Raw genomic sequence first — 14,626 nt, 5'->3', positions numbered from 1 at the left:
GACACCTTGGGGGTTTTCTATCACTGAGCTCATGATCCTTTGGGAGCAGGTAAGTGAGTAGCAGGGGTGTGGCCAGGCAGTCACATTACTGCTGCTGTGTGAGTCAGAACTTGTCAGCCAACAACTGCAGTAACTACACGTGGCCTCACAGCCTGCCCCAGCCATGCTGTAAAACCACATTGCCTCCACCCTCAACAAATCTAAACTGTGCTGGGGTAGTTCCTTGCTGTGTGCCTCTTTGTCCTGGCTCTAAACAAGATGCAGATCCCCCTACATGTAGCATCTGTGCCTAGCTGTGCTCATTTCTGTCCCAGCTGTTGGGTGAATTTTCTATCCAAAGCGGAGCTGGTGGTGCCTGCAGCCATGACAGGCTGTGGATTTTTGCAGTTCCCCTTTGCCTGTGCCTGTCCTGCTGGCAGTGACACCAAACCTGTGCTTCCCCAGAGGCTTCTCAGCAGCCTCTCAGCTGTGCTATGGTTTCTTTCAACTCAGACCTTCTTTTCCATCTTTCATCCAATCACCTCCCTGTGCTTGCCTGAGTGAATGTGGTAGCTCTTGACAGGGAAGAATGGTAACCTTGAGGGAATGGGGATCCTTGCTTTTCCCACTTTTAGTAGGTTCATGCAGAGTATCTGCTGCCTGTTAATTGGCACCAGGTAGGGGAATACCACACTTGCTCTTGGGCTAGTCAGGGCGCACCAGAACCAAGTAGGAGAATCAAAGAAGGTGCCCTTTTTCAGTGGTACCCTGCTGACACTAAAAAAACAAAAACCGTGGTCATAAAAATAACCATCCCTGGTTAGACAAAGAACTCATCTGCTCCAATAGCCTATCTACAGAAGTAGATGGCAGCAGATGTCCAGGGTAGGGTTATAAGAAAGAGGACAAAGGTCTTTAACTCCACCTTCCAAGGGACACTGAAGTCTAAGGTACTCCAGTACATGTTAATCTAGTCTGCATTGGCAGAACCAGGTTGAAAATCTGGCCCCAGCAGACTGTAAGGAAGTCCATCCCCCTCACAGTCTTCCTTGTCTTTGATATTGTCTGCATTAGTTCCAGGATGAGAGTCAATCCTGGGAAAAAAAAAAAATAATTTGAACTTATGTGCCTCTTCTTTTGCAGGTCATCCCAGACTGGAAGGAGCAGGAGTGGAACCCTGAGAAACCTGAGAGCTATGTGGGGATCTTCCACTTCCAGTTCTGGCGTTTTGGTCAGTGGCTGGATGTGGTGATCGATGACCGCCTGCCCACACTCCACAATCAGCTCATCTACTGCCACTCCAACTCCAGGAATGAGTTCTGGTGTGCCTTGGTGGAGAAAGCTTATGCCAAGTAGGTACCCAGGCAGGTGTAGGATAAAGTGGGACCTTGGGCACTCTGTTTTTCCCCTCTGTTCATTCACCAGCTGGTTTGCAGCAGTGGAAACAACATCTTTCCTGCAGAAGAGTAGTACATAACTAAAACAGAAAAACACAAAGAAAAAAACCCTACACTAGCCCTAATTTACCCTCAAAGCAAAATACCTTTCAATGTTTCTTTAAATTACACCTATTCTAGAGATTTCAAATTCCTTTTACTTTGGTCCTATGACAGCAAGAGTGCAGCAAGGAATGAGAGTCCTATTTTTTCACCCTAATTTGCTGTCCTCTCTCACTTGAAGTTCAACTACACATCTCCATTCTTGAGGCTGCCCCAAGAATCGCCCCCAATCCCTTAAAAGGTCAGGCTAGTGTTGTGCCATCACTGTCACCCTCTTTCAGGTTGTCAGGCTGTTATGAGGCCCTGGATGGAGGCAACACAGCTGATGCCCTGGTGGATTTCACCGGTGGGGTCTCTGAACCTATCGACCTGACCGAAGGGGACTACATCGCTGATGAAGCCAAGCGAAACCTCCTCTTTGAGCGCGTGTTGAAGGTGCACAACAGGGGAGGCCTCATCAGCTGCTCCATCAAGGTAAGCGACATTACCAGTGTGGTCACGGTCCCACGGGAATTGGTGCTTTAGGATGCAGTTGTCTTACACAGTCATAAACTTCTAAATTAGATGAAATAAATTGTGGCCAAGGGTTCTGACTTCTTGATGATAGCAAAAGGAGTGAATCCTGAGTGTCAACCCTCTTTATTTCTTGTTGCTATGTCCAAGAGTGCAGATTCATCCCTTTAAATGCTATGAGGGGATCCACTTCAGAGAAGGTGTTTTGGTGTCTGCATCTGAGTATCTTTATAAATGTTAGTTGCCAAACCTTCCAGTATAACCATTAGGATGAGCTTTATCAGTTGCCAGTATGGGAGTTCAGAGACTTCATGAAGCATGTGAAGAAAAGGAGGGATCCAGCACATAAAATGGCATCTGAGACATGCCAGCTGGCTCTCTCCCTGACTGTTGATGCTCTGTTGATGTTTCTGCTTAAAGAAACCTGCAGGGAAATCTGAGTTGCTTTCTTTCCCAGCCCCTGCAGAGGTGGTCATGTCCCCCTGGTCTGAGCACTGTCTGTGTCCCCCTGCCAGGCCACATCAGCAGCTGACATGGAGGCTCGCCTGGCCTGCGGACTGGTGAAGGGCCACGCGTACGCGGTGACGGACGTGCGGAAGGTCCGTCTGGGCCATGGCCTTCTATCTTTCTTCAAGTCAGAGAAGCTGGACATGATCCGCATGCGCAACCCGTGGGGCGAGCGGGAGTGGAACGGCCCTTGGAGTGACACGTGAGTTGGGATGGACAGCTTGTTTCAGTGGGAACTTCTTCCCTGTGAGGGTGGTGAGGGACTGGCACAGTTCCTCAGAGAAGCTGTGGATGCCCTATCCCTGGAAGTGTTCAAGGCGAAGTTGGATGGGGCTTTGAGCGACCTGGTCTAGTGGAAGGTTCCCCTACTCATAGCAGAGGAGTCAGAATGAGATTATATTTAAGGTCCTTTCCAACCCAAACCATTCTGTGATTCTGTAATTCCATGTTCATTCATACTGGTGAGGGATGTTCATAGGTCACCTTTGTGCTCCCAGTCTTATTCCAGCAAAATGAGCACCCAACACAACCAGCCTCTGCCACCACCGACTGCTGTGATGGCTGTGGATGAGATGAGATGAGGCACCAAAGGCTGGTGCAACCAAAGCCTTTTTGACCAGAGTCAATTTTGTTATCTTTATGGATAGGGCTGTGATTATATGGCCAAACAAAACCTTGCCAGACTGGATTCAGTTCCACTGGTCAGGGGGGAAGTTGAAGTTCCAAGCCGTGCTGCACTTCCCCCATGTTTGTCAGATGACCTAAACGGAGCAGCATGGGGTCTGGCTTTGTACAGTCCTTGTGCCTTGAACTCTTGTGTGTCTCTTACCTCTGTGTAATGATGCTGTTCTCTTCCCACAGCTCTGAGGAGTGGCAGAAAGTGAGTAAAAGTGAGAGAGAGAAGATGGGAATGACAGTGGAAGATGATGGAGAGTTCTGGTGAGTCCCTCCTGGGTTTGTCACAGGCACATTATCCTCCCACCCCATGTAGCATGTACATCTTCTCCATGTGTACAGCTATCCAGAGAAAACAGGCTTCCAAGCCATAGGATCTCTAGTGAAGTTCCCTCCTTTAGCCCATGGGTGTTAGCTTTTGATGGCCATGACTCTGGAGTTGCAAGGTGTGCTCTGCATCACTTGGGGGCCAAACCATTTCACCAGGGTACTGAGAACATGTCATAAATGTTCTGAACTTCACAGCCTCAGGAGGAATATTTCAGTACATTTACCCTTGTGTGGAGAAAGGGGCACTGTGCTGCTTCTCCCTCTCCAAAACAGAGAGATCTGTTTAAACTCAATAAGTATTTACTGCAGGCATAGAGAAAGGTATCTCCATCTCTTTTGTAGATATTTGATGAACAAGTTTTGTTATTCATCAGCCACCAGAGACAACCCACACTCTAACAGGCGATTAAGAAAATCCCTGCAGTGTACCTTTGCAGGGAGAGAAGCAGCATAACCCAGTTCTGCCCTTTTCTGACTCAGGATGACCTTTGAAGATTTCTGCAAATACTTCACGGACATCATCAAGTGCCGTCTGATCAACACCTCCTACCTGAGCATCCACAAGACCTGGGAGGAGGCAGTGCTACACGGGGCATGGACCAGAAGCAGTGACCCCTTGAAAAACCGCTCTGGAGGCTGCATCAACCACAAGGACACTTTTCTGCAGAACCCTCAAGTGAGTAATGGAGCAGAGGGCCTTCTGGAGCCTTCACGTGTGCTTTCAAGTGTTTAACTCTCCTACAGGGACCTAGAAGGCTGAAATGGCTTCCAGACCTCTAACAGATTATTTGAGCTTATGGCAATTCTCTGGCACAAGATGACCAGCATTGAGGCCAACTCTATTAACATTATCCCTCTTATCAAGGAGACGGCATCCAAGTGCTTAGTGTAGAGCATCTTGGAACGAGACAAAAACAAACTGTGCCACAGGGTAGAATTGTTGGTTGGTTCCAGTCAAACAGGGCCAGGAGTCATTTCCAACAATCTGGACATCTGAATGACCGGATTCCAGTTTTTCTGCCCAAACTTTGACGCTGTTAAATTTACCAGGACAGGTGTAGCCCATAGAGCTATTTCCTTCTAGCTTGAAGTTCCTCTCCTGGAACAAACTTTTTTAGAGAAAAGGAGGCTCGGGGGACCTTATGGTTCTCTGCAACACCCTGAAAGGGGATCATATCCAGGTGGGAGTTGTCTCTTCTCCCAGGTAACAAGTGGTAGGACAAGAGAAAAAACCCTCAAGTTGTGCCAGGGAAGGTTTAGATTGAACATTAGGGAAAACAACTTTACTGGAAGGGTGAAGACATTAGGAGGGGCTGCCCAGAGCAGTGGTACAGTCACCATTTCTGAAGGCATTCAAAAGGCATGTGGATGTGGCCCTTGGGGACATGGTTTAGCAGTGGACTTGGCAGTGCTAGGTTAAGGGTTGGACTGGATGATATTAGAGGTCTTTTCTAACATAAATCATTCTACAGTTGTCTTGTCCTGCTCTGAACTGGGATTCTCATGATCACAAGCCAGGTCCTTTTGAGTCCTTCATCTAACAAGCAGTTGAAGGATGGCCTGGTCCATTGCAGGAGTAGTCATCAAGGATGTGGTAGAGTTGTTTCCAGCTTCCAGCTCTCTATTAGCCTTTTGAAGTCAGGCTGTCCCTGCATGGAGATGGATTGGGAGAAGCTGATGTTAGATCTGCTAAATCCACCCCCACCCAAGCCCAGGGATCCTGTATTAATAAATATTTCCCTTACCTTCCTTTCTTTGCTTCTAGTATGTGTTTGATGTGAAGAAGGCAGAAGATGAAGTGCTGATTTCCATCCAGCAGAAGCCCAAAAGAACCAGCCGCAAAGAGGGCAAAGGAGAGAACTTGGCCATAGGCTTTGATATCCATAAGGTAGTCTGGGGTTCCTGCATGTTGGCCTGAATGCCACTGTAAATTTGTTGGTTGTGGAGTAGTACATCAGTCCTGCATGGCCATATTGTTCATTTAAGCATTATCTGGGTGCTTCTGGGGTGCCTCCAGCACAGCCTGCCCTCCTCAAGAGAGGAAGAGGGATATCAAAGGGGACAGCATGGACAACAGGTTGCCCAGAAAAGCTGTGGATGCCCCATCCCTGGAAATCTTCAAGGCCAGGCTGGATATGGCTTTGAGTAACCTGTTCTAGTGTCCCTGCCCATGACAGGGAATTGAAACCAGATAATCTTGAAGTTCCCTTCCAACTGGAACTATTCTATGATTCCATGCAGTTCTTGCTAAAAGCAATGATCAGTCTTTTCTCTCCAAATGTTGAAATCTGTTAGACTAATCCTTATGTGTTGTTTTCTGGGTCTGCAGTGTTAAGCTGGGATGCAAGAGACGTATCCCTGAGTCAAGAGTTGGGAAAGATACAAACACACTTCTTTTCCACCCAGCACAGTTGGGACTGTTTTGCTGGTTCTCTTAACTCCAGGTGTCCTGGCACTGTAGACTCAACTCTTGCAGTCTTTCCCCCCCTGCCCCCTGGTGGATACCAGTACCTTTTCAGCCAGTGACAATCCACTGACCATCCCACTGTGGTCTCTGCCCAGGTGGAGTTGAATAGGAACTACCGAATGCACACCCTGCAGCAGAAGGTGGCCAGCTCCATCTACATCAACTCCCGCAGCGTCTTTCTGAGGACAGACCTGAAGGAAGGCCGCTACGTCATCATCCCCACCACTTTTGACCCTGGTCATGAAGGCGAGTTCCTTCTCAGGATTTTCACAGATGTGCCTTCAGATTGCCGGTAAGGAGCACGAGCAGGGATGGGGAGGAATTGGCTCTTTGGAGACAGCCCTTTTGATTTGTGGTTTTCCTGAGTGGTCATAGCCTTGCCTGCTCTTTGGCTTTCTGTTAAGGGTGGTCAAGAGACAGGACATCTTTACAGGTCTCCCCACAGACATGCAGAGAAGCTCCCACTCTGCTTCTAAGCATAACATGGGAGAGTATCCCAAACCCAGGTTGAGGAGCTTGGAGTGGGGAACAGAGTCTGACAGTGGACAGTGCATAGTCACAAAATCACAGAATATTCTGAGTTGGAAGGGATCCACAAGGATCATTCAAAGATCATTGAGTCCAGCTCTTAAAGGAATTGCCTGTACAGCTCCTCATCGTGCCGGAGCAAACTCTTTGGGATAAGACTGGGCACCTCTCAAAGGCCACGTGTTTTTCCTTGCAGAGAGCTGACACTGGATGAGCCACCACACACCTGCTGGAGTGGGATGTGTGGCTACCCACAAGTAGTATCCCAGATCCATGTCCTTGCTGCAGCTGGGCTCAAGAATCAGGACTCCCAAGGAGGTACTGGTCTTTCCCTGCCTGTCGTCTGGCCCTGGAGGAGTTGGGAGGTGGTTTATGAAGTGGGACATGGCTGGAATTTATATCCTCAGATATATCTGCTTCGGACACCAGAGGAAGAGAAAGTCCATGGAGAACTAAACTCACTTCTTGCAGTGGACATGATCTAGGAGCTGTTATATTTAGGCTGTTATCTGAGACCCTCACAAAAGTTTCCCAAAGCCCTTAGCAGAGGTCCTGTAACAACTCAAGCTTTCCTCACAGGTATGAATAGCTGTAAAAGTCAGGAATTGTATTTAAAACCTTTTTGTAAGAATGACAGAGAAAGAGCCTGATGTGTGGTATTCATCGCTGGAGGCTGGATAAATGTCTTATCAGCAGAGGATATGCCAAATTTAGCTCAGTTTAGGATGATGTGGATCTAGATCAATTCTGACATCCATCACTTTTCCTGCATGGAAGACAGCAGCAGGACCTGAGGGCAAGAGCCCCATGTTCTGTCTGCCTCTGGACCAAGAAGCCCAGTGGTAGTGATGGCTTGTGCTAGGAGATTGCTGAAGTTGGGATGAAAGGTCTAGAGGTTGCGATTAGAGAAGCAAATGTCTTTCCACCATGGAAATAGGAAATCTCCCCCATTTCCTGAGTCAAGGATGTATGGTATTTGTGGAAAGATTTAGCCCGACACTTTCACTTTCAAGCTGAATTTTAAATAAAGAAATTGAAAAATTAAAAAATCTAAATAAAATCCAATTAAAATTACAGGGGTTTTTTTCCACCCAATAATTATTATCAGGGCTGCCTATCACTATATCCCTAAAAGTAACAGGCGGGATCTTTTCTAAGCAAAGACTAGTCAAATGTGCTTATTTATCACATGCCACAAAGGGAGTCCTTATACCCTATCTGGTGTTTGGGCAGGGAATTTAACCCCTAGACAAGTGTTTTTTTCTTGTGTTATTCACAACAGGTCAATGCACCTGTAGCAATGCAGGAAAATCTGTAGCCAAAGGTCTCTGAACTGTTCACAGAAACAAGGAGGTTTATCTTTCCCTCAGAAAAGAAGATGTGTGGATTCTGGAGTCATAAAACACAAAAACTCCTTGGGAATTGCTTTCTTCCAGCTGTTTTCCAGCTGTTCAGCTCCCACCACCATCAGTGAGTTTGGTGTTTTCCAGTGCAGTGGCATCTCTCATGCATCCCAGGCCAGGCCTTATATACTAATTCGGAAATAGTGATTTACAGATAGGAATTTGGCTGTGGTTGATGGAATCTGAGGATTTATTGGGACATCCCAAAAGACAAGGTAATTTGGAAAAACAGCTGTGCAATCCAGCAGCTGTGTCTCACCAGGGGAGCCAGGTCCTTGCAAACAGAAAGCTAGCAAAGAGGTGGTCTGGCAAGCCCTGGCCCTCATAAGGGGCTTGTTTATTCATCCTCATTTCCACTGGACAAGAAAACTCATCCAACTGATCTGTGTTTCCATCATAGCCACTAAAGGTCATGGTAAGAAAATGTATTCTGGCAGTTAAATTTCCATAGCAATAGCTCTTTCTCTACTGAAATTCCCAAAACAAGCACTTGTTTGGCAAGATGAAAGTATTCACTAAGGAGGGACTCTTTCCTTTTCCTGGAAGCTCAGGTCCCCTCCAGCTGTGGGCTGGTTGTATGTGAACTTGGTAATTTTATCCTCCATCTTGTGTTTCCTTGTGTGAGCCTCTTTCTCTTCTCCATGGTTTTATTTCTGCCTGCCTCTAGGAGAGCAAATGCTGAAAGGAGGGTTGAGTAGGATGATGTCCTCCATGGAACATGTACTGCAATAGTCAGAAGGGTTTGGGGTGATGAAGGAGTGTTCCTGTAGAATATGGAGACAAGAGAGGCAGCCCTTTCATAGAATCATAGAATTGTTTCAGTTGGAAAAGCCTTCTAAGATCATTGAGTCCAACCCTTAACACTGCAAAGTCCACCATTAAATCATGTTCCCAAGTGCCACATCTACACATCTTTTAATTTCCTCCAGGGATGGTGACTGTGCCACTGCCCTGGACAGCCTGTTCCAGTGCTTGATAACCCTTTAGATGAATTAGTTTTTCCTAATATCCAGTCTAAACCTGCCATGGTGCAATTTGAGGCCCTTTCTTCTCATCCTGTTGCTTGTTTCCTGGGAGAAGGGACTAACCCCTACCTCATTACATCCTCCATTCAGGGAGTTGTAGAGAGTGACAGGTCCCCCCAAGCCTTCTTTCCTTCAGGCTGACCCCCCCAGCTCATTCAGCCTGCTCCTTAACAGATTTGTGCTCCATCCAGACCATTCCCCAGCTTCCTAGCAGTCCTTGAGCACCTGCTGCCCAGAAACAATGTCACCTAATAGAATTCAACCTGAACCAAACAGCTGAGCTCCATGGACGTCATCTGGGGTGTGACAAACCCTTTGGCAGATATCCATCTCTTCTGGTGGGCTATGGAGGCCAAATACTCCATGACACCCCTGGAAAAGAACTCTAAGGAATTACAGCTCTAAGAAGTTACAACAAACTAAAAATTCCCTTTTCTCTCCGCAGGAGCTGACCCTTACGTGATCATCAAGTGTGAAGGACAAAAGGTTCGTTCTCCGGTGAAGAAGAACACGGTATCACCAGAATTCGATGTGAAAGGGCTCTTCTACCGCAAGAAGCCAGCACAGCCCATCATTGTTCAGGTACCTGGCAGGCAAGCAGTGGGCTGAAGGATGGAGACCTTCTCTCACTTGGACTCCCTGCCCTCTCCTCACACTGTCCACAGCAGATCTGTTCCCCAGGCTGAGCATCACTGGTTAATGCAGCTCAACCTCTCACCACCATGGTGATACCTGGTAAAGGCATGTCCTTCACCCCTCTCACTACCAGAGTGACACCCCCAGACCTCACCACTTCCCTGGCTCCAGCTCAGGGCATGTCCCCAGTGACCCCTTCGCTCTAGGTCATGAAAGTTGGCCACATCCCTGAAGGAGCTGCCCTCATCCCTGTTTTGTTTCTGCAGATCTGGAACCACAACTTGATAAGTGACGAGTTCTTGGGCCAAGTGGTGCTCACGGGGGATCCCAGCGACCGGCAGTCGGTGCACACGCTGCACCTCCAGGACAAGGGGAACAGGAGGTCAAACGACCTCCCTGGAACCATTGCTGTGATGCTGCTCAGCAGTAACATCCTCACTAATGTCTGAGTACTCAAGGATGACTCTTCTGGTGCCACATATGTGAATATGAACATGCACACGTACATAAATATATATAGAGACACACAGAACCTACCTACCATCTGCAAAGTGTATATGAGCCATGCATGCATTCCACTCCAAGGAGCCAATTTTGTGTTTTCAATGTTAAAAAATGGTGCCTTTTTTGGGGAACCGCAATGATCCTTCTGCTGGCGTCCTCTGCAGCCCCCCTGGCTGCCACGTGCGCTGTGGGACCACTGTGAGCACACTGTGTGTCCTGACAGCCAGAGCACGATGCCCTGGGGCTGTTTGTTTACACAGGCTGGCACACACACGTGCCACCACGCACACATGTGGCTACCACGGTCCCACCAGCTGCTTCAGCGCATCTGCAGTGTGTCTGCTTGAGTTAAGAGTAGTGTGCATGGAGTTGTCTCCCTTGAAATTGCCATGTAATCGCTTATCTGTGGAGGCACCACAGCAAAGGAGAAGTGGAAAAACAGATCAGGGCCTGTTGGATGTTTTTTGGGTATGGATTTCCATGCTGCAACTGCAAGGAAATGCCCAAATCCACAGGGGCAACAAGGACAAAGGCTCCATCATTTTGGGGACAAGCTTTCTCCACCCAAGTCTTGCTCAGCCCCATGCAACTCTGAAAAATAGGAAGATGTTAACAGCTGTGGTGGGATAATTGTTCTCTGGGGCTGAATTTCTGAATCAGTCTGGACCTGGCTCCTGTGGGTGCCTCCTGAACTGCCGTGGTGCCTCCTGTCTCCGTGTCTCCATGCCATCCCCATCCCAAGAGCTCACCCCAGGAGCTGGGGTGGGTTGTCTGCTGGAGCAGTTCAGTATTTAGGTAAGAGAAGATTTGTTCCTCTGAAGGCCAAAATGTCAAGTTCAAGGAACGAGGAGCTTCGCTCCCTGGGGTCCATCAGTACTGCTGCCTACAGTGCATCATTTCTCAGTGCCTCGCTTTCTCAAATTCTTTTTAAAAATAGTGGGATTTTAGCTTGTACTAGAGGAGCACTGCTCCCAGTGCAGCCTGAAAATGCTGGGAATTTTTAATTCATACCAGTGTCCATCTCTCACCTTTAATTTCCAGTCTTTTGTTGTGGAGGATGAGTTGCACAGTCCTAGAGCCAGTCTCACAAGCACAACCCAAATGCATCCTTGGGGACGTGTCTAGGGCTATGGTCTGCTCCCAATTTCCATGAAAACTGTGTTAATCTTCCTTATTCCACTGGGTGGCAGAATCTGGCTTCTTATAAACCATCTGGGATAAACCAAACAACAATCCGTTGTCTGGCCTTCCAGCAGCTGGCTAGGACAAGTTTCAAACCATTTTTTTTCTCCTGTTGTTTGGGTTTTTTTATTCATGTGCCTTTAAAGTGGTGCAAGTTAAGGGATTTTTCTGTCAGATTTTATAAGCAAATATTTTGCAGTCACCTGCATGCAAGTGGAAATTAATACATATGATAAAATCTTCGAATCTTGGTAAATTTTGACCTGAGTGGAGTCCTTTTCCTGCAACAAAAGTGAACAGGAAAGCCTTCTTTTGCTATAGCAAAGGGTTTCTGCTTGTCCTACTAAATATCTGTGTTGGTCCTGCAAGTATGTTTGGGCTTTTTTAAAGCTAAAGGTCTGCTAAGTCTGAAACATGGTAAAGTGTTCCCCAAAGTACCTGCTAGCTCAGTGCTTGGTGCAACCAGAATCAGACAGTGCAACTGCACTGATTTTTCAAGGCTGCTTTTCCTATTTCCTCGTCTCCACAGTCCTGCAGTTATGAGTTTGCTTTTTTACCAAATTTGCTTATGTTCTTAGGTCTTGTTTCTCAGGACTTAAAGCAGTGGTCCCCATGATGCTCTTTCCAGATCTCAATTACTCCTGGCTTGCACTGAGCACCCCCCAACTCCAGGTGCCGTCACTGGGACCAAATTTGGTTCTGTGTCTTGCAGAATTGACTTAAATGTTCCTAGTTAGGTAAAGCAACTTTTTGATCCCAAGGCCAAAGCAAATCCTTGAATTTAGGAAGATCAATTCAGAGATAATTTTATCCTAATTTGGTTTATGAGACTTATCACTGAAAATAAATGGAAGCAGGATTGTGGGGTTAGAAGGTATAATTTGGGTCTCAGGAGAAGATTTTACAGGCTTATGTTCAGAGTGATATGTGAGAGGGATGCCCAGAGATACCTCACCTGGCAGGGGGATGAGCTATTTGGCATCACAGGAATGTGACAGGAGTTTTGCACCATCATCAGCAGATGGAGGTGTCCAGACTGCCTGCATTAGTCTTGTTTTCTCGGGAAATCAGGCTGTGGATAGCATCAGCACAGGAGAGACATCTGTCCAGGAGTGCCCTGTCATGTGCCAAATGGCTCCGTGATCCCCCAAGGAGCAGTGCCAAAGCTCATCAAGGAGTTGTGGTGCCCTGGTACCCATGGGCTGCCTCCTTCCTCCCTACAGAGAATCAAGCCATAAAGAGAGGAAAGGCAGCTTTTTAATAGCTTCTTAGAAAAAAAATAAATCACTCTACTTCAGGACCAAATTGTCTTAATATCAGTAATATTTGTCCTTTTTTTTTTAAAGAAAAAAAGAAAGTTTTGGAAAAGCTTGAGCAGGAGCCTTCTTCCCCTACATTTCCAATGGAAGAACAAAAATTACCTTTCTTACTCTTCTTTTTCTCTTATTTGTAGAGCAGATGAGGGAGGGAATTATTGAAATGCCATTCCTATTGTAGATGCCTTTTGTCTTTGAATGAAGTAAACAGAAATATTCAGGGGGGTTGGGGATTTTTTAAAAAATTTTTTTTGAGAGGAGGGCAGGTCTGAAAAGCATTTTCCAGTCCCTCATGAGTGGGGTAGGACATGTGTCTGATTTATTTCACATTTCTTTTGTTAATCATTTCAACGGTTGCAAGCAGCCTGGCATTATACTCTGTGGAACCCATTTCTTTTTGACATCTGCCTGTTAAAACAGGCTGTGACTTGTCGTCATCTTCAAAGGCAGTGACGTGTCGTGCTGCACAAGATCAGAGAGTGGTCCAAACAGAAAGCCAACATTGTACAGCTGTAAACCTCCTATAAATAAATAAATTGTGTATATTTTATTCAGACTCCTTGCTTTTGAATTGCTGTGTTCTTCCAGAATGCTTTTGATGGGCACAAGGTGGCTCTGCAGGGCCTTTTGAATTTGCTCGACTCACCAAACTCCATTCAAATTCTTTTTTCTGTAGACTTTGAGACTGAGGCAAGGTGATCTGCATGAGTCTTTCACACAAGGTTATACTCACATTCACTAGGAAAATCCACGGTGGGAATGAGTAACCTCCTCTGACCATAAACCTTTGTATCCTATGCCCCAGACTCACCACAGTGCAGGGAGCTTGTTTTTGTGAGCTTCACTTGACTTGGAAAAGAGCTCTGTAGATCGCTGAAAAAAGGACTGAGAGTGGGGGGGAAGAGTTTATGGGCAAAGTAGAAGTAGGAATTGGATTTTGGGTGGCTTTCCCTCAGAAAACAAACCTGCACAATGCACATGGGGAGCGTTTGAAGAGCCTGGCTCTGCCCTTGGGAATCTCCAGTCTTGCTGCTGTAGCACACAGACCCAAAGCTTTGGCACTGGGATCTTGCTTCCATCTCAGCTTCCCTCCACCAGCTGCCTGTGCTCAAAGGCTTTGCAGCATGAAGGATCTGTATGCTCCTGCAGGCCACCTTTAAGAGCCTGGAGCAGACACCTGGAAAAAGCCCCTTTATTGTGGAGTGGACGTGTCTTCCCAGACTCTTCAACTTCTGGGATCATCTTCTGGGACAAGATGTGTCTCCAAATAATACCTAGAGAATGAGCATCCTACTCTTCTGCCTCCACCACTGAAACAGCTTGCAAGGACCTTTCTTAGGGGGAGACCTCACAAACACCTCAGTCCCCCAAACATCCTGATCCTCTCCTGGAGGATATCCTGAGCAGTAGACCTGGCTGGGCACTTATGGGGCTTGATGCTGGCCACAGCACAGGAGCTCTAGTGTAGACCAGGTGGCTTTACTGAGGCTGGCTTTGTGCACATTCTGAAAAAAAGGTCTATGCAAGCCTGGATAAGCCGCAGACCATCATGTAGGCATGGAGGTTGTGCTTTCCCACCAACATCCACACCTCGATTTTGCTGGTACTGGGGCAGTGGGATTAAAAGTATAGCTTGCTTTGCAGCTCTGCCTGTGTCTGCTGGTGGTGCAGCACACCAGCATGGAGTTAGGCATGCTGGAATTGGTGTGGGACTTCAGCATGTCAGTGGGGAGATGTGCATGTTTGGAAAGCAGCAGCGAGTAATAAGAGTAGCGCACAGCTCCAGGCACAATCCAGCCCAGGTTCACCGAGGGTCCTGCAGCGTCTCCTCATCCCTCCAGCATGGTCATTTGCCAGGGATTTCTGCTCAGAACATTAATTTCATATAGTTTCATATTAGTTTCCATAGGGGACTTTTTAAAAGGGCTTTTTGTAAGGGCATGTTTTGATAGAACAAGCGGGGAATGGCTTTAAAGTGAATGAGGATGAGGTTAGATGAACTATCTGGAAGAAATTCTTTACTGAGAGCCTGGTGAGGCACTGGCACAGGTTGCCCAGAGAA

The 14,626-nt window shown here is 47.0% G+C and overlaps 1 protein-coding gene across 1 annotated transcript in view; it reads left to right on the top strand.

Moving 5' to 3' along the window:
- The window catches only part of CAPN5 (calpain 5), a 51,826-nt gene extending 38,713 nt beyond the window's left edge, over nucleotides 1-13,113 (top strand). Inside the window, exons 4-13 of the mRNA XM_058859663.1 lie at nucleotides 1,123-1,331; nucleotides 1,760-1,952; nucleotides 2,507-2,700; nucleotides 3,360-3,437; nucleotides 3,984-4,179; nucleotides 5,269-5,391; nucleotides 6,066-6,262; nucleotides 6,695-6,816; nucleotides 9,372-9,508; nucleotides 9,829-13,113. Of these exons, the coding sequence (XP_058715646.1) occupies nucleotides 1,123-1,331; nucleotides 1,760-1,952; nucleotides 2,507-2,700; nucleotides 3,360-3,437; nucleotides 3,984-4,179; nucleotides 5,269-5,391; nucleotides 6,066-6,262; nucleotides 6,695-6,816; nucleotides 9,372-9,508; nucleotides 9,829-10,011 (1,632 nt within the window). The 3' untranslated portion in view covers nucleotides 10,012-13,113. The remainder of the gene's footprint in view (nucleotides 1-1,122; nucleotides 1,332-1,759; nucleotides 1,953-2,506; nucleotides 2,701-3,359; nucleotides 3,438-3,983; nucleotides 4,180-5,268; nucleotides 5,392-6,065; nucleotides 6,263-6,694; nucleotides 6,817-9,371; nucleotides 9,509-9,828) is intronic.
- Nucleotides 13,114-14,626: the final 1,513 nt, after the last annotated feature.

The sequence above is a fragment of the Poecile atricapillus genome, chromosome 1, assembly GCF_030490865.1.
Source record: "Poecile atricapillus isolate bPoeAtr1 chromosome 1, bPoeAtr1.hap1, whole genome shotgun sequence".
Lineage (NCBI taxonomy): Eukaryota > Metazoa > Chordata > Aves > Passeriformes > Paridae > Poecile > Poecile atricapillus.
The sequence above is the reverse complement of the archived record's forward strand: the minus strand, read 5'-3'. Positions and strand labels throughout refer to the sequence as shown.